The sequence below is a fragment of the Paralichthys olivaceus genome, chromosome 18, assembly GCF_024713975.1.
Source record: "Paralichthys olivaceus isolate ysfri-2021 chromosome 18, ASM2471397v2, whole genome shotgun sequence".
Lineage (NCBI taxonomy): Eukaryota > Metazoa > Chordata > Actinopteri > Pleuronectiformes > Paralichthyidae > Paralichthys > Paralichthys olivaceus.
In genome coordinates, this window is record NC_091110.1 from 20,946,546 (window position 1) to 20,971,619 (window position 25,074).

At 40.6% G+C, this 25,074-nt stretch overlaps 1 protein-coding gene across 4 annotated transcripts in view; it reads left to right on the forward strand.

The window, feature by feature from the left end:
* Positions 1-25,074, forward strand: part of dcc (DCC netrin 1 receptor) — a 111,818-nt gene that overhangs the window by 78,150 nt on the left and 8,594 nt on the right. For 2 of the 4 annotated variants that reach the window (XM_069514344.1, XM_069514342.1), the window contains exons 17-27: positions 2,289-2,527; positions 3,918-4,056; positions 7,424-7,531; positions 8,056-8,250; positions 8,328-8,360; positions 10,873-10,938; positions 12,758-12,920; positions 13,802-14,025; positions 14,333-14,449; positions 16,566-16,715; positions 20,913-21,215. In XM_069514344.1, the coding sequence (XP_069370445.1) occupies positions 2,289-2,527; positions 3,918-4,056; positions 7,424-7,531; positions 8,056-8,250; positions 8,328-8,360; positions 10,873-10,938; positions 12,758-12,920; positions 13,802-14,025; positions 14,333-14,449; positions 16,566-16,715; positions 20,913-21,215 (1,737 nt within the window). The remainder of the gene's footprint in view (positions 1-2,288; positions 2,528-3,917; positions 4,057-7,423; positions 7,532-8,055; positions 8,251-8,327; positions 8,361-10,872; positions 10,939-12,757; positions 12,921-13,801; positions 14,026-14,332; positions 14,450-16,565; positions 16,716-20,912; positions 21,216-25,074) is intronic. The other 2 variants (XM_069514345.1, XM_069514343.1) reach the window with 1 other exon arrangement.

Sequence of the window (25,074 nt, forward strand, 5' to 3'; positions counted from 1 at the left end):
GGCAGACGGGAAAGTGTGAGAAGGGAGGGGAGGACGGTTAGAGGAGGGAAGGAGGAAGGGAATACAGGAGGAAAGAAGATGGAGATAAGATGGAGGGAGTGAAGAGAGAGAATAAAAGAGAGCAGGAGGAGGCGTGTCCTGCATCCTCATTAGTATTCTGTCCCGAGTGGAGCTTAATTGTGATTCTGGACGACGAGTCCACGACACTGCTGCTGCAGTTTGTCCCCCTGCTCCACCTTCATCAATCTGTCTGTCTCTCTCTGTCTCTCCCTGTCTCTCTTTCCCACTCTATGTCTCTGTCTCTCTCCCCATCTCACTCTCTCTCTCTCTGTCTCTCCCTGTCTGTCTGTCTTTCTCTCTGTGTCACTCTCTCTATGTCTCTCTCTCTCTGTCTGTCTCTCCCTGTCTGTCTGTCTGTCTGTCTTACTGTCTCTCTCTCTGTCTCTCTCTCTGTCTGTCTCTCTCTCTTCAGCAGTGGCACATTGATTCTCTGTGGTTTACATGAACTCACACAAACCACACTAGTGTGTGTGATTGACGAAGGAAAAGGGACAGAGGACAGGGTGACAGAGGACAGGTGACGGTGACAGGGGACAGAGGGGACTGAGGACTGGGTGACAAAGGACTGGGTGACAGGGGACAGAGGACAGGGTGACAGAGGACAGGGTGACATAGGACTGGGTGACAGAGGACAGGGTGACATAGGGACAGAGGACTGGGTGACATAGGACTGGGTGACAGGGGACAGAGGACAGGGTGACAGAGGACAGGGTGACATAGGACTGGGTGACAGGGGACAGAGGACAGGGTGACGGAGGACTGGGTGACATAGGACTGGGTGAAAGGGAAATGGGGACATGCTGTATCTCAAGAAAACACCATAAGTTAAAACAACTTCGACAACAGATAAAACTCGATCAAAGGAAATACATAAATACAACTCACACAAATTAAGAAATCCTTTAGGGAAAACAGAAATTGTCAATAGAGCAATGATAACGTTGTATGTGTTAGCATCTCTTAGCATCTCTTAGCATGTGTTTCATGTTCTACTGCTGTTATGTTTTCTAGTCTGAACGTCCGGGTTCTTCTTCCAGTGAGGCGTTCCGGTGCTGCATGTTGGAAGCTATTTATGTTCATACAGTTCAACATTAACAAGTAAAAAATTTGCATGAAAGAATACAAACTACCAAAGAAGATGTATAATATTAATTTGTGATATTTGTGAAATGTAGTTTCTGAAAGCACCTGAAGGCAGCAGATGGTCTGGAGCCACAGATCCACAGATGATTTCATCTATTCAAACCCAACAGAATCTATATCAATATCATGTTGTGTGAAAAATGCACTAATATGGACACAACTCTCCCTGTATCTCCTTGTACTTGCACAAATACAGTTTAACATGCTCGTGCAATCATCCTGTGCCACTTTACTTGATAACAAAATATTTTTGTAGTGAAAGGTGTATGTTATGTCCATGTTCTGCATTTAATATTACTTTCTATAGGCTTTTAATATTTTTATTCTTTGTCTACCACATTCTGATTTGTCTGCTGCTGTAACAGGTGAATTTCCCTGGTGTGCGGATCAATATTATCTTATCAAACTGAAAACGTGTATAAATGTGGTGAAGGGAAGATTGATGTCATTGATGATTTGAAATGGGAAAGTGTCCCTGTGTTGAAGTCCGTACAACATCATCTAATGTCTACCTTTTCCCAGATCATGACAATTATGACCACTAGAGGGCTTTGCCACTTACTGAATATTATTGAATATTTGCATAAAAGACATTGTCCCGCACAACTTATCGAAGCTGTTTAACAATAACAAATGATCTATGGGTTATTTTTAATATTTTTATGATGTCTCCAGTAAATATTCTATAACGTAAAAAAATAGGTTCTAAAGTGAGAGATTTCTGAGGGTTCCACTGTTTTGTTCTTTAAGAACTATCTCTCTGTGGATCTGTGGCTCCACTTCTTGTTAAGAAGTGTTCTTACTCTTTGTCTTCTCCTCTCCTCTCTCTGTTTTACACTTCCTCGTTCATCCATTCCTCTTCTTGTACTTCCTCCTCTCCTCCCAAACAAACATGGCTTAAAAACTCCTTCATTTTTGCTTTTGATTTTCATTTGCATACACAACCCTGTATTAATCCAAATATATTGTGCCACTCATGTCTCCATATATAAACCTTCATTATTAAACATTCATTTTACTGTATGATTCCGTTAATTATTCCCAAACACCCTGGTTACTGTGAATAACCCATCACATACACCCAGACCCCATAGACCCATCCGAGGATGACCTTTTCCATCTCTTTGATAAATACCCCACTCCCATGCCAGACACCAGCACTCCCATGATTCCCCCAGTGGGGGTCCAAGCTGTGGCTCTGTCCTCAGACTCCGTCCGGGTTTCCTGGGCTGACAACTCCATGACCAAGAACCAGAAGTCGTCTGAGGTCCGGTACTACTCCGTCAAATGGAAGACCAGCTACTCCACCAGCGGAAAGTACAAGGTAGAAAGAAATCAATCTATGAGCTGTTCTTCTTCACTTCATGGTTTAATATTGCCTCTGCCAGAGGTGTTGACATGATGTGGACACATGACAGACTTTAGTCATAAATCTGCCATTTGCTTGAAAGTCAAACAAGGTTTGATTCTGACTGTAATACCAGTTACTTGGTCTTTAAATATAATCTTTAAACCTAATTTTCCTTGTAACAGATGTGTTAAGAATCAGTGTGACAGCAGCCAACATTGCACAATCAGGAGTGATTGGTGTGTTTGATTGTGCCAAACAGCAACTTGGACTTTACTTGAAAGTCCTCTTGAGTTTGACTGATTGATTTGGGGCTCGACTTTGGACAACGGGGTTCTGACTTGTGCAATGATTTGGAGCCTATTTTAACTTAGGACTCATGAGTATCAATTTGAGAGCTGACCTACAAACTAATCTGTCCAACATTAACATGTTTAGGAATTGACCTGTCATGAGTTCACTTTTAACTTGGGACTTAATTGTCTTGTCTTATTGTTCCTGGTTTGGGATTTGATCTAAGGTTTCATAAGACTTGAAAGTTATAACTTGCAAAGCAGATACTTTGTCGCTCCACACTCACAAGCTGCCAGATGATGATGTAGTGACTACTACTCCAAATGTGCACTTGTAGAAAATTGGGACCCCGCCGTCAAATGATGGAGAAACCAGAAACAACCAGGAGTAAACTCTTGATACAAGGGTCTCTGGCTCTGCTCTGTAGGGAAACACAACTTGGAGATACATAGATTTTTATTTATAGTTAAATACCCTTTCCCAAATAAATGAGGCATTGGTGGTCAGATTCTACCAGATGTAATTAACTGATCACTAAGTTTGGCAAAAGTGAGATGGAGTATGTGGTTCAGGGTTACCTGAGGAACGTCAAGAAGCTCGGGGACCAGCACCATCTGGAACCATTCTGTTATCACAGAGAGCAGGAGTGAAGTTTCCTACTTTTACAGCATTGTCTCAGATCTGAACCACTTTCAGCTGGACGCTAAGTGGTTGCTGTGTGTTTTTGCGAGTCTGCCAGTAAGGTGACATTCCCTGGGATGCAACTGTTTCCTAGCAACAAGGGCCAGATGACGGGGCTTCTTAAATGTTCATGCGTCCACACTTTGCCAATGATTTGGTAGAAATTTGAGGCTGATATAATTTGCGCAAAGCAGGCAGAAGTAGTTTAGGATGACAAAACCTTCAAAATACCAGTGTTGTAAGACTCAGTGAAGCATATGTATGTGTATATATACATATATGTATTGTGTGTATATACTGTATATATACTGTACATACAGTACATACATACACCTATAAGAAAATAATGTAGAATCTTGTTTCTTTACAAAACATCTCTTTTTCTGTCCAGTCTGCAGACACCACGGCGCTCAGCCACACTGTTTCCGGTCTCAAACCAAACACCATGTACGAGTTTGCTGTCATGGTAACCAAAGGACGCAAGTCGAGCACATGGAGTATGACGGCACATGCCACCACGTACGAAGCAGGTATGTCTCTCTAAAGCTGTTTTCAGACCTGCAAGTAGAATCCAGAGACTCGTCTCCAGAGGCTCGTCTCCAGAGTTCATGTTTCACAGCTGAACAACTCAGCAGCAGGTTTTCTGCTCAGACTCGTTCAGCATCAGATCCTCCTCGTTCTTCAGGTGAGAGGTGGAGCAGAGACAGGAAGTGATCATGTGATCATGTTTACATCACCTGACACCATCGTCAGCTCTTATCACCACAAACTGTCTTCACGTCTTCGTCTGTGTCTTCTACGTGTGTGTCAGCACTTTGTCTCCAGAGACATTTGTTTGTGTTTCTTCATGTTTGTGTCACGTGTTAGAAGCTCATCACCCCCCCACTCCCTCAGTGGATCAGTGGAGGACGCTCTGCTGTGTCCTCACTTCTCCTGGACTTAGACTTTATACAGGAGTGAAGGAGGAGACAGACAAACTGAGTCTCACTCTGACGTTTACTCCTAACAGCTGCTGAATGAGCCACTGACAATGAAACGTGAATGAAACAGCTGATTCTGAACTAATGAGGTTTATTGTTGAGTGGAGGTGAATGATTTCTAGTCTAAGTACTGTTACTGAGGTTAGTTCAAGTATAAAGCACAAAATAATTCAAAAGATATAAAGACTTAAATACATAATGTGAAAGCCTCAGGAGAGGAACAGAATAAGAAATAGTAAGTAGATAAGTAGAAGTAGATATGTAGAACATAAATACTGAAGGAAAAGATGAATCTTTAGCCTCAATTTTGTTTTTAGTTAGATTTTTTGAAAAATAATAAATCTTACTGTAGTTACTTTCCAATTATAATGTATTTTCCCTGCAGCAATTTCTTTCCACTGACATCTGAAATGACTCAATACATGAAGTTCACAGTTTTTCTCTCAGGCTATTTTACACTCTTGGAAAAACAGAGATCATCTGAATGAGGGAAAACAAGAGTTCACCAAAACAATATGGGTGCACAATGTATTGTTTTCCCTTGAAAGATAGAGACGTTGCTTAATAAGTTGTCGAAGAATACACATATTTGGGTTCACCGATGTGTAAATCTTTCCCCACACCGACATGACGACTGTCTGCAACAGTGATACCCGTCCACAGACTAAAATCAAAATGTCAAGGTGTTCCTATCAGGATGTTTACAATCATGTCTGGTGGATTTGTCATCCAATTAAGTGTGAACAGCATTGCCCCCGCTGGCTCCCTGGGGGCCCACCAGAATACATTGACATTCATAGCGAGCAGACGGACGGAGCCCACTCAGTCCCTGCAGTGATCCACCAGCTCTTTACAGCAGCTCTAACACCGCTGCCTGACTCGTAATAATCATCACTCAGTCTAAATCACACCAGCTGCATATGATTATTTTTACTATATTAGTAATTTTTATTACTGTGCTAGTTGTTTGTATTGTTACCCGTCACCATCAGGTCGTTTTCTGATCTCAGTCTGAAGCTTAATGTGTTTGTTCATAGTTTCATTTGATTTTCACTTTGTAATTATAGAGACTAAAGAATTTTGTCTGTGCCTATACATCCTGTCGTCATCACCTACGTGGACGTGGTCTCCCTATACTTGACAATAATTGGTTTGTAGACCACGTCTGATGTGGGCGTGTTGTCAGGTGGGGGGGGTGTATTAGTCTTTCGGTTTGAATGAAGGAAATGAATGAAGAGCTTCATATGGTTGCCATGGTAACATCATGATGGTATCACTAGCAGCATCAGCACCTTCAGGCGCAGTACTCCACAGTACTACAGTATTATAATACTCCACGTAGTAAAATACATGTGCTGTACAAATAAAATTGCCTTGCCTATAATGTTGTAATTAGATATCTCTGACAAACTTCACCGTAACTGGGTGTGACCTTATCTGGGAGGTGCTATTGAAAAATACAAAAACTTATAAAACATATAGAGAATATGTTTTTACCTCTGCCAAAGAGGTCATTTTTCACCTATGTCCATTTGTGAAGACATTTCTGACCAGATTTTCCTGAAACTGGGGAGCGGATAGAACATGGGCCAAGAAAGAATCCACCACATTTGGGTGTTGATCTGGAATAGGCTTTCTTCAGACGCTGTATTGTAACAAGTCAGGCAACAAACCAGTCAGTACAACCATTGTGGAGTGGAGTTAATGTAACATGGCTTGGCTATAAGGCGTCATTGAGTATCAGGGGACTGTTGTTGACATCTATTTGGACTAAATCGGAGCCTCATTGTAATGTCCTTCAGCTTTTTTTGTGATGTTTTCAATGCGAAGATCTTAAATAATTACTGTGATAAATAATAATTCACAAATGCTAAGCAAATATCTTGGGTTAAAGTTGAACCCCTCAAGAAGCCACACTGCAGATTTGCTGCACCACAGGAAGTGAATGTTTTATTCACCTGTGTGACCACGTCCTTAATCTCAGGAGTCAAGGTCAAGTCCTCATTATCATTTTGGAACATAGCTCCGCCCACCTCCAATCTGTTGAATCAGTCCGATCATTTGAACAACCTTTGCTCAGGACTTTAAATTAGTGCAAACAATGATTCTGTCAGATCTGAGTTTATTGTGTTGCTTTAAACTCAAATTGTGTTTTTCATTTAAAATTACTGTTATTAAAATCTGTGATTTTCTTTTTTTCACTTATCCTGATGCAGATCAGTCGGCCTCGTCAACCACTCAGGAGCATTTATTATTAACTGAAGATGTACTTGTAATTGAAATGATTTCAGTTTAGATCTATTTTCCCCAGCAGGTTTATTCTCAGTGAATGTTCTCCGCTCCGTCTGCCTTTCAGAGAAGTGCAGGTTGTCAAAGTCACTAACAGGTTCAGCTGGAATTCGTTATTTCCACCAGCACATTGTGTCAGTTTCAATGACTTCTGCTGGGCTGCAGTCGCCCTGGTGTGAAATTCAAAAAGAAATGCGCAAAATCACATCTATAAGCAGGAAATATATACTGTAAACTCTGATAAGCTGCCACTTAGTTTGCATGATGACGACTGAGGAGGAAAAGTCATGAGTTCTGAGGGTGAAGATTTGACATTCTCACAACAGGAGAGTCACAGTCTCGATCATTACTGAGGTCTGAGGTTAAGACAGAACAGAGAAGAGGAGCAACCTTCAATTAAACTGCAGCAAATTACACACACTCTTCTAAATATGCCTCCGGTTCTTCATCAAGATCGATTAATTGTTTTCTGAGAAATCAGTGTCTAATGTCTAAAAACAAAAATCTCACAAAGAGAATCCAAACAAAACATTAACTCAGTTCTTTCTCAGCACGTCTCATATCCTTTCATCAAGTTTCATCTCATTCCATCATTTCTCACACTTCTTCCTGTTTGTGTTTCTGACAGCTCCTAGTTCCGCTCCCAAAGACTTGACTGTAATCAGCCGCGAGGGACGACCCCGCGCCATTTTAATCAGCTGGCAACCGCCGATGGAGGCTAATGGACGAATCACAGGTGAGCGATTGTACAAACATGTCAAATTCAGGTAATGAATCAGTGTGAACCTGCTGGTTACTATCTCGTTAGTTCGTTTATCTGCCTTCAAAAGCCTGAAAATAAAGCAACAGTTATTTTCTCACAGATTTAACAGTGAGTTGAAGAGTTAAAGAAACACTGAATTCAAACACACTTTTTTCTCTTCCACTCGTCTTTTAACAAGCTCTGCTGCTCCTGCCGCGTCTCAAAGGACAAATCAAACGCTCCCTGCAGCCATAACAACGCAACACACACACATCAAATATTTTAGACTTTTATCTTTCTGTGTGATTCCATAACAATTGATTTATTATTCTTTTCTTCAATGTTACAGATACATTCACTTCTTTGTCTTTATTCTGTCATGAAACTTTTTGCATCTCAGATGTTATTTTTCAAAACCCAATATCTGATGTCACACTTTAAATGTGAATATGGACTCAATCCACTTGTTCACCTCTTCTTAAGTCATTTAGTTTATTTTATGAGCTGTTGTCCGACAGGTTACATCCTGTACTACACACTGGATAAGAACATGCCGATAGACGACTGGGTAATGGAGGCGATCAGCGGCGACCGGCTCACTCACCAGGTCGTCGATCTGAACCTCGACACGGTGTATTACTTCAGGATTCAGGCCAAGAATGCCAAAGGGGTCGGCCCGCTGTCTGAGCCCGTCCACTTCAGGACCGCCAAAGGTTTGTTATCTTGTGTGTGTGAATGAATGTTTTTATTTTATATAAGTTTTCTGACTCTTTTTGTCTTTTTCCTCCAGTGGAACATCCAGACAAGATGGCAAATGATCAAGGTAGGATTTATTCATTTAAATAAGTCTTGCAGCTGTTTTTCTTAAGACGCAGTTTCACAGCCTCAAATATAAAAATCCTCTGCTCATTCATTTTGATGTAAAATCCTTCTTTTTCATTTAATTTCACATTCAAACATCATTAACAGTTTATATATTTAAGTTTAAAAGTGACTTTAGATTGACTTTCATTTGAATTTATAGTAAAATTAAATTTGCACTCACATCACCAACAATTAGAAAGATAAACTTTAATGTTCGTCCCAAGTGACAGAAATTCTCCTTTTTACTGGCTCAACTCATAATTCACAATTGACAGCACACAATTCCATTTCAATTCAAAATTCAGCCAACGTCTTGGTTTTATTTCACTTTTCCTCACACCTTCAAATCATCAGTGTGATTTGTGATGTGTTGAGAATCTGAGGATAAATTAAAAAATTTCACTGGTTCAAAGGTCAAATGTTTGTGTCACTTCAACGCAGCTCATCAAGTTCCAGTGTTCTCTGGATTTCAGGATCCATTGTTTCACTCAATTAAATCTGAACTGATCGACTTTGTCAAATTGATGTTGAGCCATGAAAAAGAATATTGTTATAAAGTTAATAATGAATTAACTTGATATTCTACAGTTACAGTGCTACAGTTACCTGGGCATTGCCGAGGTGCCCTTGAGCAAGACACCGAACCCCCCAATTGCTCCCCGGGCGCCTTCATGGCTGCCCACTGCTCCGTGTGGTCACTGTGTGGATTGTGCTCCGTGTGCTGTGTTCACACGGATGGGTTAAATGCAGAGGTCAAATTTCCCCATGTTGCATGAAGTGCTGTGTGTGAATGATTGTGGGACAATAAAGAGGAATCTTAATCTTATTGAAAATCATATTTATGTTGTTGATTAAATAATAATTGGAACACAATCAAATATTTACAGATTCGCTCGGTGTTTCCACATCAAGTAAAACATCATTGACCTCAGACCATAAAGATGGACGACATCATGGCTCCACAAAAGTGAAGCCAAAGCCAGTATCTGAGTTATTTTCGATGATTCACACACTGATGATGAGTTTTCTCGTATCACCTGACAAATCCACCCACACACACCTGGTTTTTAAAAAGAATGGTAGATGATGTACTGCTGGTCAAAGCCCAGAATGCACTGGGGCAGTTTACTTCGACATTATGTTGACATCAGAACAATAATAAAAATGGGTAAAAAAATATAATCGTTCATTAGGCTTTAAATCCAGATGCTTTAAAATCATTTCTAATAAACATTAAATGTCTAAAACCAGGCGTCATGTTCTGAGATTTCAAAGGGATCTGACGTTCATGAGCATCATGTGTCTTCATGCAGCTGATGAATGGAACCAGAGAACAGTGTTAATTATGTCTGAGTTCATTTGATGAACTTCAATATGTTAAGCAGCTCTTGTGCGTCTGCATTAATATTCACAACAGCCTCCTCTTCCCTTGATCTGCTTTCATTTCTCTCCCAGTAAAAAGTTGTTTTTAGATTTTCCCTCTGCTCCGCAAGCCAGGGCTGTTTGTATAAAATGAAAAATAAATTCTACTATGGAGAGAACCGAATATGTTCACATAAACGTTTCTCATCAGTGAACATGAGACCAACAAAGCTGAGATTTTAACCCTCATCACCATCCCTCCATCATTCTTTCCTTCCTTCTAAAACTTCTTCTGTTTTCTCCTTTTCTTCTCACATTCCATCTCACCTTGCCTCCTTTCATATCCCCTTTCCTTTATTCTTAAACATCGACACAAGTTAAATAAATCCGATTAATATGAGACAAATACTGAAAAAGTCTGACTTCCATTCAGACAAACTTCTTTGTGGCTTCTGCATTTCATCTTAATATCTGTGACAGCTCTGAAACTCTTGAGCTGAACGTGTGAGTGTGTGTGAGTATGTGTGTGTCTGTGAGTGTGTGTGAGTATGTGTGTGTCTGTGTGTGTTTGCATGTGAGTGTGTTTGCGTGCATGCATGTGTGTGTGTGTGCTCCCTCTCCATGTAGAGAATAAGTGTTTTTTGGAGGGGGGTGAGCGTCCACTGTACACACACACACACACACACACTGTTTAATGAACACAAAGCTGCGCTGGCCTTTATCATCCAGTTTTCTGTAACTTGAAAATTAAAGACAAACATCAGATTTGTAATTGTAGAGACAACAAATGACAACTTGCAGGATGAATCTAGCTTCAGAATTCTGTGTCTTTTTTTGTGATGTGCTGCAGCTCTTTGGATTCTGTCTCTCATCAGTTTCAGCCTCTGTCAGGATCTGACGTCCTCCTCAAACCTCAACACAATAACTTCCTGCCATCAAATTCTTTATTGGATTCTAATATTTTAACTGTTCTCCCACTCAGCTCAGGACCCACACCATTCTTTGCTTTGCCAAGACTAGAACCACTAATCTCTCTCTTCTTTTTCTCTCCTTCTCTTTTTGTGTCACTCTTCTCTCTTCTGACTTCCTGTTTATTTCTCATCTTCCAGGTCGCGGAGGAGACCACACCTACTGGCCGTCTGACACCAATCTCATTGACAAGAGCAGCATCAACGGTAAAAAATTGTGTTCTTCTCAGTGAATCTCTCTCTCTGTCTGTCTGTGTGTGTGTGTGTTTCATTTTTAAACTTTCTTTAACGACTCGCGGCCTCTTGCTGATTTAGAGTTTTTAAAAAATGTTTCCTGTTTCTTATGGAATCACTGCTGCCGGGAAGAAATTAATTACAGTTAATGTCTCACCATCAATCAGCATTTTTACAAACTTGAGAAAGAAGAATCATCTCTATGAGAAACAGGATTAAATGGAGGCGGTGACATAAAACTAGTTTTAAAAAAAAAAGCACAACACTGTTTTATTTCAGTTGATAGAAAAATGGACTGAGACGTCATGATTGACAGTTGAGACTGACTCGTGATTGATAACACAATGCGGGCAGGACCTCCATACCACGGAATTGAATCAGGCGGGATCAGATACCTGGATCAGATCACCTGAGCACACACTGCAACATAGTGACCTGCAAAGATGAGAAGAGACAGCGGTAAATTTCTCTGGGTTGTTTTTCAGTGAGAGGAAGCTCTGTGACGTTAAAGATGAAAAACCATTGAGCTGATAAACGACACTTCGCCCTTGGCGACCGTCTATAGCCAGAGGAGGGCGGAGGTCAGATGATGTAGATTTACGATGGCGTCCGGCAGCAGCGGTTGCCACGGTGCTGACGAAACATAGAGACACCTCAGCGTCGTTCCAGTGAGACACTGAATCACTGCCAGCGACAGACCCTGACCTCTGACCTCTGCTGTGGTGATCGAACAGGAACAAGAAGACGCAGTTACAGTGAACAACATGATTCTCCATCACGATCAGTGTTTAGAATCAGTGTTTGTATAAAGTATTACATGAATTTCACCTTTAGTATTAAAATCATAGTTATAATTTAAGTTTAATACTAATAAGAGTGATGTTAGAATATTAAGATTATCAAGCAGCCAGAGCTTCAAACACTTCTTTCTGTTTACATCCTCTTGGTGATAAAGGCTGAAATTAAAACCTGCAGACATACTCCTTCAATTACATTTTCCCCAGAGGTTGAACCCTTTCAATGACTCTGTGACATTTAGTTATGAGTAAAGATGGAGGAAGCCTCTGCTTGTTGTTAAATGAACGTTAATTGAAAAATGTGTTTCACAATAGGACGAAAGGTTTTAAATCTAACTTTAAAAAGAGAGAAAAAGAAAAAGAAGTGAGTCTGGCTGCAGCTGTGATGGATTGTGGTTTTCATTGAGACTGACGATGCAACACAGAGAGAGAGAGAGAGAGAGAGAGAGAGAGAGAGAGAGAGAGGTAAAGTGCCTCTCGCTCAATGTGTCATATACTTTCTTACCTGCGTTTCCTCCCCCACACTTCTCTTCCTCCTGATGTTCTGCCCTTTCTCTCTCTCCATCTATATCTTTCTTAACCCACCACTGCCACTTTAGTTCTATTCCTCTTCTCTCGTCCTTCAACACATTCCCTCTTCTCTCCAACCAGACCTCCTCTGTTTCTTGTTTTCTTATTTTCTCTCTCTCTCAGTGAAGGTAAAGTTAATGAAGGACAGAGCATGTCATCAATTTCTCCCTTTAGCCGAACACACACACATACATGCACACACACGTATTGATTGGTGGCAGCAGCGTTGTGTTCAGTCTGTTGAAACGACAGTGGGTTTTATTCTGCAGACTTTTAATTTGTAGCTTTGTTTCTTTACAAAAGTAATTATACTACAACATCAAGGTAATAAAGTAAAATTAAATCAATTCAAACCACGACCTCTTTTTGTTTTGACATTTTACTTTTATATTTAACATCCAGTTGTTTTTATCTTCGTATTCCAGAGTCTCCCATTGGTCAGATGCGTCCACCTCACGGCAGCGCCACGCCACAAAAGAATGGCAACCTTCTTGTCCTCATCGTGGTTTCCGTGGGAGCAGTCACGGTAGTCGTGGTTGTCATCGTCGCACTCATCTGCACCCGGCGCTCCTCGGCTAAACAGAGGAAGTAAGATGTTTCTTTCATGTGTGTCTTGCTGTAAATAAGTATCAGGGAAAGAAATCTGGAAAATGAAGCCAATGTTTTCAGGGCCTGATCGCTGTATTCTCTCTTTGACCAGCAGGGGGTGACTCCACTGGTAGTTTCTATAGAAGTCTATGAGAAAATGACTCTACTTCTCACAAATAGACCATAAAGCACTGTATTGGGGGGTGGATACCACAGTGTGATTGACAGCTAGTACTGTCCAATGGGTGCAGGTGGGTGTGCAGTGTCCTCCAGCTCTCAGTCAGGCTCCACCCCCCGCTCCTCCAAATATGTTTACTTCAGGTTTCAAAAAACCAAGACGACGCTGAACACGATGTGAAACTGAGGCTTCAGAACAGCAGCTGACAAACCAACGGGTGACGTCACAGGTCACCGTGGGTTGATCGTTGGCAAAGACAGTGAATTAGCTTAATTTTAGGGTGTGTCGGTGACAGTGCTGCTATATATAGAAATGACAAGTATAAATAAAATGACTTGTTATATCAGAAAAAATTGTCATTGTCATTTTCATTTCATTTTATTATTTTGAAATTCGGTTCATTCATCTTTGTCAGTCAAATATAAGATTGTAATTCAGTTCATTTCAAATTCTTATTCTTGACTTTATTTCAGAATCCAGTTACAATAGGATCATGTCTTTATTATTACTTTTATTTTTCCTCCTCATCGCTCCACCCAGTTGTTTTTGTCTGTCTTTTTAAATAAACCAATGATTTTAAAAAAGATGCACATCTGAAGTATTTTTCTCTGCTGGGATTTGAAGGGTTGCTTAGCGACAAGACTTAGCTTCAGTGTTATGTCCGAGTCCGTCCTTCGCTGACTCCCGCTCTCATCCTGTGTAGGAAGAGAGCGAGTACCAGTGCCAGTAAGAGGAAGGGCAGCCAGAAGGACCTGCGACCTCCAGACCTTTGGATCCACCACGAGGAGATGGAGATGAAGAACATAGAGAAGGCTCCGAGCGTTGCCCCATCGGCACGTGACTCACCCATCCAGTCCTGCCAGGACCTCCCCCAGGTCGCACACAGCCAATCAGAGAGCCAGATTGGCAGCAAGAGCAGCCATTCAGGTTAAAGATGGATGTTCACATATTGATTTTGTGTCCTTTTATTATTATTGTCATTTAAACACTTATATAATTGAATTGACTCTTTTTGCTGTTGTATTGTTTGAGGTTTGTTTACACCCATCTCCCCTCTCCTCCCCATTTTTCTCTGCTCACCCCAACTAGTTTATTTCACTTTAATTAAATTTACTTTGTGGTGATGCTTGATCCATCGTGAGAAAAAAAAAAGGAAATATATATCAACATTTTCTTCAGTATTAAAAACATACAAGTTAATTAGAGTTATAGTTAAATTGTTTTGACGTTGCAGGAGTGGATGGAGATGATGCCTCCAGCAGTATCTCGACTCTGGAGCGCTCCCTGGCTGCCAGGAGGGGAACACGAGGAAAAATTATGATTCCTATGGACTCACAACCAAGTAACACACGTAAGTAACAAAAGCTTTTGTTTGTTTGGCTATTCTCTTTGTGTAGATTTGATTGTCTGACAGAGATTGTGGTGAAATCTGATTGGATGACTAAAATTCCTCAATATATGAGATTAGGCTTGATTCCTGTTTTTTTTAATAATGCGGAACAATCAACATTATGACATTATTTAAATTATGCATTGATTACAACTTAAAACAGAAATCAAATAAAAAATCAACAATACCTGTTTGTGAATCTGTTGTAAGAATAATGGTTCTTCTATTCTTCCCGTCATTGATCTGCTGTAACGGGTCATTGTAGCTGGTCAAAATCAGAAATAAAAATTCTGTCTTCTTCTGATATGACGTTTATGAGAATTTGTCTCTGTGATAATATGGGTTTAGTTTCTCCACAGTTTCTCTTTGTTTCTGTTTCTTTGGCCTGAAGCAACTCAAGGCCTCTTCACTTATTTATCTGCACTCTGCAGACGGCAGACACCTTCTCATCTCTTTACGTCCTGTTTCTGTCTCCTGTCTGGTTTCCCTTCTCGCCACGTCTCTTTCTATCGCTTTGTTTAAATTTCATCTAACTCTGCTTGTGCTTTTTTTATCCCCACTTTTGATAAAGTTTTTAGCAATTGTCTCTTTAATTTCATGTTCTCTTCTTTTCCTTTCGGTCATCTTCTCCATTCATCTCGCTTGTGTCCTCCTCTTCCCTTGTTTCCTGTTTTTCTTTGTTGATTTTTTTTCATCCATTTTATAGTTTTTTTGGTTTAATACTTCTCTCACTCCATATTTAATTTTGTCATTTTCTCTTTCTCTGTTTTATCTCTTGGTAGATTTGTCTCAGCATTTCTAAATTCAAAAAAACTAAATCTTTTTTTTCTCTGTCTCTCTGTGTGTCACACTAACACACACACACACACACACACACACACACACACACACACACACACACACTTAAAGCTGCTGATCACAGTTTGGCACTGTCCAAATTGTCAATACTTTCCAATCAATATTGCTATTGATCATAGCAAAAAACTTGTCCATCTTCTTTCAGTTGGTTAGAAATTGTTTGAAAAAGCGTTTCTGACATAAAGAATATTATGAACTTCCAGACAACCCTCTAACCCTAACCCGTTATTGATTGTCATTTAATTTTTGGCCAGAAAGAAAATAAAAAATCTTCCTCAATGCTTCAAGCTGTTTTGCTGATAAGTAAAAAACTTAATTAGTGAAATGTTTCAATGAGAGAAAAACAAATAATATGTGAACACATTTATTTTATATCATCTTCTATCCAGCCTTTGTTTAGAAATATGATGGAGGTCACAACATTACATTTCTAACCCGTCATTTGTATTCATTATTTCCTCACATCAGACTCACTAAGTTTCTTTTATATGAAAAAATACAATACTTTATTATTACTGAATTATATAGCTGGAAAAATAAACATTTTCCCTTTTTTTTTTTTTTTTTTTTTAACTCTTTCACCTCTGCAGGACAAATGTTCCTGTGTCTTTTTTTTACACTGTAATTTAATTTCTAAAATGCTTCATCATTCTAAAGTCTGTACAACCTCTGACAAAGGTTTTATTAATGAACAAACCATAATAAATGATAAAAGTACTAAAATACAAATTAATACAAAAATCAGACTATTTTTGTCAGACTTTGCTAAACCCATTAAACATGTTGACCCAAAACATTTCTTAATATAGAAACTCTTTGTGAGTTCTCTCTCTCTCTCTCTCTCTATATATATATATATATGTATTAACATTTTTTTTAAAATTTCTTTTTGTGTGTGTGTCTGAGTTCAAAAAGACACAGCAGCACATAGGCACCTACATAATATGCACACACACGTACATACTCTGTTCAAGCCTGTTTCAAAGCCTGTGTGTGTACTCTGTACCTGAGGCCATGTAATCAGCCTCAGTGAGTTCGACTCCCTGCAGTTTCCTCTCAAGGATGTGATATATATATTCAGTTCCAAGTCTTGGACTGATTTACTGAGAGCTGCTCACTCTGCTCAATTCATTGTGTGCAAGTTCACTGTGTACTCTTTCTTCCGTAGTGCCATTGAGCCTCAGTTTACTGGTTCGATTTTCTTTATGTATGTTTTCAGCGGTTGTCAGTGCGATCCCGGTGCCAGCCCTGGACTCGTCTCAGTATCCTGGTATCCTGCCTTCACCTTCCTGCAGCTTCTCACACAACAAGTTCAGCCTGAGACCGATGCCTTTCCCCAGCCTGACGGTGGACAGAGGTTACACACCAGGTACCACAATGATACGACTACTGATACTGATGACAATACTGTAGAGAAATTCTCCAGGTTAAAATAACAGAACAACAGAAAACAGGTACATGTATGTTTCTGGTCTAGAGCGAATATCCCCGCCAAGGCCCAACAGTCCCTTATAGGTTCAGTGTGTAAGATTTAGGTGAAAGGAATTTTTGGCAGAAATAGAATAAAATAAAAATTAATCCTAGTGATGTTTTCACTAAACTTCTAAATTGCATTATGTTGTTTCCTTTACCATAGAACGGATCTTTATATTGAAATACTTTATATTTACATGGAGGGGGGTCCTCTCTGTGGAAGCCGCCATGTTTTTTACAGTTGTCTACACTGGACAAACTAGAACCTTTTGAGTTTTCATGACAACAGGTTATATTCTCTCTAGATGTCACTAAATTCTACACACTGAACCTTTCAGTTAAAGCAAGCCTTGCAGTTAAGGCCATATTATATTTTCCAGCTACACATTGGTGCCAGTTACACATTTCTCTTGGTTCCCTTGTGTTACTGCACAGTGGTTAAAAAACAACCTCACCCCTGTGGAACCACATTTAAATCCACTAGGCCCAGATAAGCATGACATTTCACCTGCCCTGCATTCCTCCCCCAAGTTTCTTAGTAATCCATCCCATAGTTTTCCTGCTAAAAAACAAACAAACCATTAATGCAGATGCAAACATAATCTCTTTGGCAGAAGTAATTAATTTGTGTCTTTTTTGTATTTGAGGAAGTTTACTCTTCAGAAAATATTTTCCAGAGTTTGAGTTCTAAAGCTCTTATCTTCAAAGCTTTTTCTCTTGTAATTTTAAAACTTGGATAGTGATTTAACACACATTTGTTTGAATTAAAATCTTTGAGATACCACTTTAACCTTAAATAAGAACAACATCTTTTAAACTACATCTTAATCTTCTCACTCCTCTCTCCACTATCCTTCCCCTACTGTCTTCTTACTCAAGCCCCAGTTTGCAGAGAAGCTAAATGCTAAACGACATGATTGGGAGCAATAATTCAGTAATTGACTAATTCCTGGTTGGCTTGTATCAATGATTTAACAACAGCAGAGACGAGAAGAAGCTTCAGAGTTATTGAATTAGCCGACCCACTGGGAGGGCTGATCACTGCTGGCAAAACACACTTATGCACTGATGGAGGGGCGGGACGAGGCAGCTAATGATGGAACGAAGCAAATATAATGAGAGAGAGACACAGAGGCTGTTAAAGAGGCAGATTACATAAACTAAAGTCGCCCAATGAGACACAACAGTAAGCTTCTGATCACAATAAAAAGATCGACTGAGGTCAGACATTGACGTATAGAAAACAAAACAAGCTAATTTATTATAAACAGAATAATGACTGTTTAAAAAATGGGAGGGGTGATACCAGCAAAAAGAGCAAAAGATGTGGATGCCACACAATTTCGCACCCAACCATTCCCTGCTGCAAAGAATCTAAACTAATCTAAAAGTAAAAAAAACAGCAAATCTTTATCACAAACTAAAACAACAAACCAAAATATTGAGAACCCAGCAATCTAAAAAATGCTGAGAAGAGAAAAGAGGAGGAAAACGTGCCACCAGCTCTCTTCTCTTGGCCTCAGGCTCCCCTTCTTCTCTTGGGTGGTTAATTGATTTCAGGTGTCCCACTCTAGAAGGAAAAGAACACGTAAAGGAATGACAGAGCACGAGAGAGAGAGGAAAAAAAAGATGCAGCCACAAGCGATGTAATGCGCCGCGTGACACACAGAGAAAACCATAACATCACTTTTTATTGGGAAGTCATCACGGGCCAGTGTGAAATCACGTTAGATGATTATACATATAAGTCAAGCTCACAGCTGATGTATCTGCAGATGTTTTACCTACCCGGAAGACGTAGCGCAGACATCTTTTTTATAATCTCTTGTCTTGTAAATGCAACAATGGCAGAAGCTCTTGGCGAGCGACCGTCACCAGTATCTGACAGCAGAGAACATGTACATATTGCACCTTTAAACGTTGATGCAAAATTGATTGGTGGTCCTACCGAATGTTATTTTAGTGGGGCGCTTGTTTTTAGTTATTTTTATGCGTGAGGGAGCTGATAATGTGTTACAGACTTCTTCTCCTGATAAAGGGAGTTCCTCTGACACAACCACCAAATAATCCTTGAAGCTCAATGACCCTGAGGCAACATGACGATCGACATGGAAACTGTGACAAACATTTTGAGATTGAACGTGAGTTGGTCAAGTGCAGAGACTGACTCGTGCTGGACCAGTTGACCAATCAGAGCTGACTGGACTTTATCAGAAGAGACAGGAGCTAAAACCAAGTGTTTGAGGCAGAGGCTGAAAAGAGATTAGAGCATGAAAACATTTTACAGTAATAATACTCATTAATATTATCAACCAGGAGTTGAGTATGTCTCCTTGATGTTAAGTCCTCTGACCTGAAGGACCATTTACTGGCTGATTTTCTCGGCCCTCTGATACTAAAATAGCAACTGTACCAGACTTTTGTCGTTATGGTACGAGTAGCATGTTCATTGTGTTGGAAGACACAAGCTGCTTTATATGTCTACTAAGAATGGATGATTCTCTCTGTCAGCTCCCTGAACTGTTAAACATCTCAGTTCTTTCTATTTGATTTCTCTCTCTTTCCTCTTTCCCCTCTCATCATCCAACTCCAACTTTTCACACTAGTCCTCGCCGACTCTGTGCACCAACAAGGCACATGTGTTGAGGATAGTTTTGTGCCTTTTACTTATTCTTGGACTATTTCAAACTACATGGGGAGATCCTTTCAGTCTTGGCTCCATTGTTTATACACGGCAACAGCTGTTAGCAATGTGCAACACAAGGATACTCCATGAGGAAAAACCACAGATTCCTGCGGAGATAAGAGGGAGGAGGGGATGCAGTGCTGGGAGAAGAAACAACAGTACAAACTTTGCTTTCCTCCTGTGATTTTGGGGAACGTTAAGCTGCTAGCTGTTAGCTAGCAGCTTAACGTTATGTTACCTCCCGCAGGAGTTCTTGCATGTCATTGCGAGAACTGTCTACATCCCCCTGTCGGCTGATGCTGCAGCAGCCTGCGGGCTCCTACATACTGTTGTCTCACAGCTGCAGACATCGCACCCCCAGTCCCCCTCCTCATCTCAACCATGCTTCCCTGTCTTCAACTCTCCCCACCTTCACAAAGAATGACGAATGCCACACCGGGGACAATAAAACACTGGACTTACTCTATGCAAATGCTAGGGATGCATAGAGCTCCCCCCTCCCCCCACCTGGCTGCTCTGATCACAACCTGGTTCATCTGCTTACATCCCTGTGGTGGAAAAAACCCACAACCAAGAGGTCTGTGAAGAAATGGTCTGAGGAGACCAGCATGGCACTGAGAGACTGTTTTCGAGACCATGGACTAGGAAGTGCTGTGTGGGCCACATGGGGAAATTGATAGTCTAACCCACTGCATCACTGACTTTATTAATTTCTGTGTGGAGAACCCATCAAGAGCTGGGCAATATGGAAAAAAATCATATCACAATATTTTTTTCATATCAGTCGATAGGGTTAGGATCGATATATATCACGACATAAATCAAATAACCCAAAAATCATTTTTTTGCACTTTTGTGTTTATGTAAAAAAAAAAAAAATTCTGATGCACAAAACAGATGCTAATGGGTATTTATATATATTTGTTTTTTTTCAATGTCATATCTGATAGAGATTTGTTAATTGATATTTGTCTTTATGGTTTGTCTTGTAGGAGGGGCTTCCACTATAAAGCCAGTGGGTAGATGCTCCTCGAGAGTTAGTTAAGCTTGGGCCTGGAGGCCATGTGTACGAGAGCCCACGAGTCAGTGGCCTAGGAATGGGTACTTGACTTCAGTTTGAAGAGTGTTTGTTTGTTTGTTTGTTTGTTTGGTGTCTTTTAAAAAAAAAACTCTCAACTCTGCAAATTCCCACATTGCACGGGACTGGTAACTAAAATAAATGTAAGCACCGGGTGAACATCTCGAGTCATGTCTCCTTCTTCCACCATGGGGCTCAATATTACAGCATTGTTTTGTGTTTTATCGCCTCCATCAAAGCAAAAACTATAAAAAAAAAAATGCTAAAGCACTTTAGGATCATGTATCAGAATATTTCTTCAAATTCTGCTCTCACTTCTTCCACTTTAGCAATGCCCTCGGAAATCTCCACCAATCCTCTCCTCCAGCAGCAGCCTCCACCACAACAGGCCTCTCCCCTCCTTCCGGGCTCCTCCGCCCCCCCCATTGAGCACGTTCCTGTGGTCGGTCCAGTCCCGGGCGCTCCAGCTTCTGCTGCAGCCTCTGAAGAGGTCCAGGCAACGAGTGCTCGGACCATCCCCACGGCCTGTGTGCGGCCCACGCACCCGCTACGAAGTTTCACCAACCCACTGCTACCACCACCCATGGGGACCATTGACCCTAAGGTGTACACGTCCATGCTTCCGCAGGCCAGTGAGTACAAATGTTTGTTGGGTGTTTCACAAATAACTAAAAACAGATGTTTGGTCCTCTTTAGTGTGTGTGTGCGTGTCAAAGCAGGAAACTAATGTCACCAACCACATTATGACATCATATGACATAACATGAGACTTCACGTGATGCATTTTGACGTGACACTAAACTTACATAACGATATGAGGTGTAATATGGCAAAAGCTGAATATATGAAGTTCTGATTGAAAAGAAATCTCTCATTAGCTCCGGTTTGTGTAATAAAGTTAACTTGAATCAGTTATTTTAATTTAGTTAACTGTGGAAATCACAAGCTCGTCAATCAAACACTTTTGTCCACCTGAACTTTGACCTGACGTTTCCTCAGACGCACCATGTTTCCATTTTGACTTTGTCACAACCAACCAGAGAACAGTTCTCTCCAATGTCACTGAGAGCGGTGCGTGTGTGTGCGCGTGTGTGTGCGTGTGTGCGTGTGTGTGTGTGTGTGTGTGTGTAATGTCTGTGTGTGTAATGTCTGTGTGTGTGTACGTGTTTCTGTGTACGTGTGTGTACATAATATTTTATTGAGAGAAGAAAAATGCATGAGCCTCAGGCTGCTACAGTTTGTGTGTGTGTGTTACAGGATGTACTGTAACTGACTTTGACGTTAGCCAGAGGGTTACATCTGATCTAAACTGGCCTCTCTCTCACTCCCTCTCTCACTCCCTCTCTCACTCCCTCTCTCTCTGCCTCTGTCTCTCTCAGGTCTGTATATTTCTAATGACATAAACCCGACACAAACATCACATGATAAAAATACTTTGAGGTTATGTCCAGATCACTCTTTAACAACAACAAAGAAGCTCCTTTATCTAGTTACCCTGCTAACCAGCTAGCCACAGCCAGTTTCATCACTTGCTGGTAGAGAGTCACAGTTGAAGTATGAGAACACCACAGAGGACGTGTTATAAAATCATGTCTTTAAACAATAATCACTGCCTCCACAGGTGGTAGCAAGAAAACTTAGAAATGATCCTTTAACATCTCACGAATCCAATATAACAACTGGAGAAGAGAAAAAGAGCAAACAAAAGAAGAAACAAAAACTCATCCTGATTTTAGACATTTTGTCTCTTTATACTAAACATAATTAGTGTGTTAGCTGCCTGCCACCAATTAGTACTGAAGGGAAGAACAACATATTCCCTTATCCCCTCGGTTTTCTTTACTTTCTATCTCCTCTTTCTGTCATCCATCCTTCTTTATCTCTTTCCCTCTGTGACTCATACTCTGTTTCTCCCTGTGATCACCTGCAGATGCATGAACACATAACAAGCCTCGTGCATATGATCACTGTGTATGAATATAAGGTTTTTTTATTGTGGGTGTGTCTCTCTGTCTGTCTATCTCTCTCTCTTTCTGTGTCTGCATGCATGTGTATTTACTTCCATTACGGCTCTGTTTACACGCCCAGGTGGCCTCAGATTAACATTGATTTTCAGCTCCTGGAAACCTTTCTCTCCAAAATAGCGAGCCTGCGGCAACAATCGGCAAGACTCTCCGTGTGACCCCCAGCTCACCCTGTCACCCCAGACAATAATTCACAAGACCAGTTTAGAGGCCATGGTATCAAGGTCCCACCCATGCAGCTGTCAATCATGACATTTTAATATCATAAAATAGCTAATGAAAACCAAACTGATCAGAAACACTTAATCAAACATCAGTGAGATAAGAACTACCTGAAATGACAGAAACCATCTTTGACGTTTATTTAATGTCTACTTTAATGGGTCCAATGGGTCTGCTAACATGGAGGAGGAGGGGTTTATGACCTATACTGCAGCCAGCCACCAGGGGGCTAACAGAAGGTGTGATGACATTAAACCATCAATACTTGCCTCCTTGGTTCTGTGCTCAACGAGAACAGGGTTAGTGGCCTGTTGTAATTGAGGCCTGAGCCAGGAACCTACATTTAAAGTGGAACAAATCAAACTGCAATTATGTAGCTGCTGTGAAAACAGATACGTTTGAATTAGAAATATCAGCCACTTCTATGTTTGAGTGGAGCAAAGAATTTTCACAGAATCGAGGTCCCCGTCTTTGTTAAAACTTATTGTTCAAACTGAGATCTTCTTCTCTTTTTAAATTGAGTTCCCAAAGCTCAGAGGAAAATATGATGGTGGGCACTTACTTAACTTAATTTGTCCTGAATGTACAGTTTAACGCTGGGAGCTAAGACTCAATATCTGAACTAAGAAAAGCTGGAGGCAGAGTCAGCTGTGCTGGATGTCTGTAAGTGTTTTTCTTCATCTTGCCCAGAGGACGCACATTTTTACCAATGAAAAGCTTTAAGATACATTAAAATTTTTCTCTGTGGCACTTAGACAACTGTGTTGGACAAAATGGAAGATTGAAACCTGTGCTCGTGTTTAAAGTCGTTCTCAAATCACACATCTGAGTTTTCAAAATTATACAATGATTCTAAATTTTATTGAAACAAAGTTATGTAATAATAGTAATAAACTATGAAATATCAAATCAACTTAATTTGAGAAAATCTAAAATAATGAAATGTTTAAGCAAGATTATCAGGTGCTAAATCAGGACTATCAGACAGTAGCTTTATTCCTTTTGAATGTTGTAGAAATGTTTCTCCATACATTTCAAATGAAGGGAAATGGCTCCAAGTCAAGGAGCCAAAATATTTCATGGCTTCTGTTTAGAGACAATTTTCTTCTGTGAGCACGAACATATGAATCACTTGACCTGTCTGCTGCTCCCTCATTAGTCCGGTAGACAAGTAGACTGCAGACATAAATAAAATGAAAAGCAGAAACACTGCGCCGCTGTTGAAAGCATGAGAATGTCTGCTTTCTCCCTCTGGAGACTCAACATTTCCTCAAAGACTTGATTTTAAAATGTTTTTATCTCAAGCTGTCCTCAGGATCAATAACCCCGCCCTCTCCATCTTCACCTCCCATCGCTGTAAATCTTCCCCCCTTTGCCTTCGACCCACAAACAGACAGACGCTGCTGATGTGAACCCCAGCGGGTGTTTCACACCTCCACTCCAGCTTGTCTGGTAAATATATCTACCTCTCTGAGCAGTCGAACCGCCAGTACACCCCCACCTCACCCCATTCTCTGACATATCCCCCGAGGGTGAGCCAGGCACCGTGAAACTCTCTTTTATGGCTTCTTCCAGTGCGGATGTGTAACCTTTTCTTCAGCTCTGCGCAGCTGCAGCTCATAGTGTTTTTCTGGAGCTTGTTCAGTTTAGATTCAGTCTGACAGCAGCATGCTCAGAAGTCATACCAACACATTTGGTTCAGCTTCATTTTAGAAATGAAGCTGGCAGCGGCGTCAGCACATTTACAGAATACAGACATTCAGCGCCACACAAGGTCAGTGTGAAAATAAAACACGGTGGCTGAGAGATACTGAGTCTTGAGTTACTCTTGTGTCCTTGTAAGGTCATAATGTTTCACACAGCTGAAAGTTTTGACAAATGGAACCCTAACTTATGAATAACCCTAGCCTAACTCCCACAGGTCATTAGAGTGAGAGTATGTGTATCATAGCTTTCTGATAGTTGTCTGCAGACTAACGTGACAGAGCAGATGCTTTGTTACAGGGAGCCATGCAAAGTCTTCATTGGAAACTAATTAGAAAAAGATTAAAAAGATGCTTGGCTGTTGATTGTATGAAACATTTATCACCGTCGAGGAGTTAGTTGGGAGAAGAGTGGAAACACTATTTTCTTCTGTGCCATTGTTGTTAACCTACACACACTTGGAATGACCAGCAGAGGGCGACTCGACTGGTAGTTTCTATAGAAGTTTAGGAGTGGCTTGACACAAGGAATGTGACAGTTG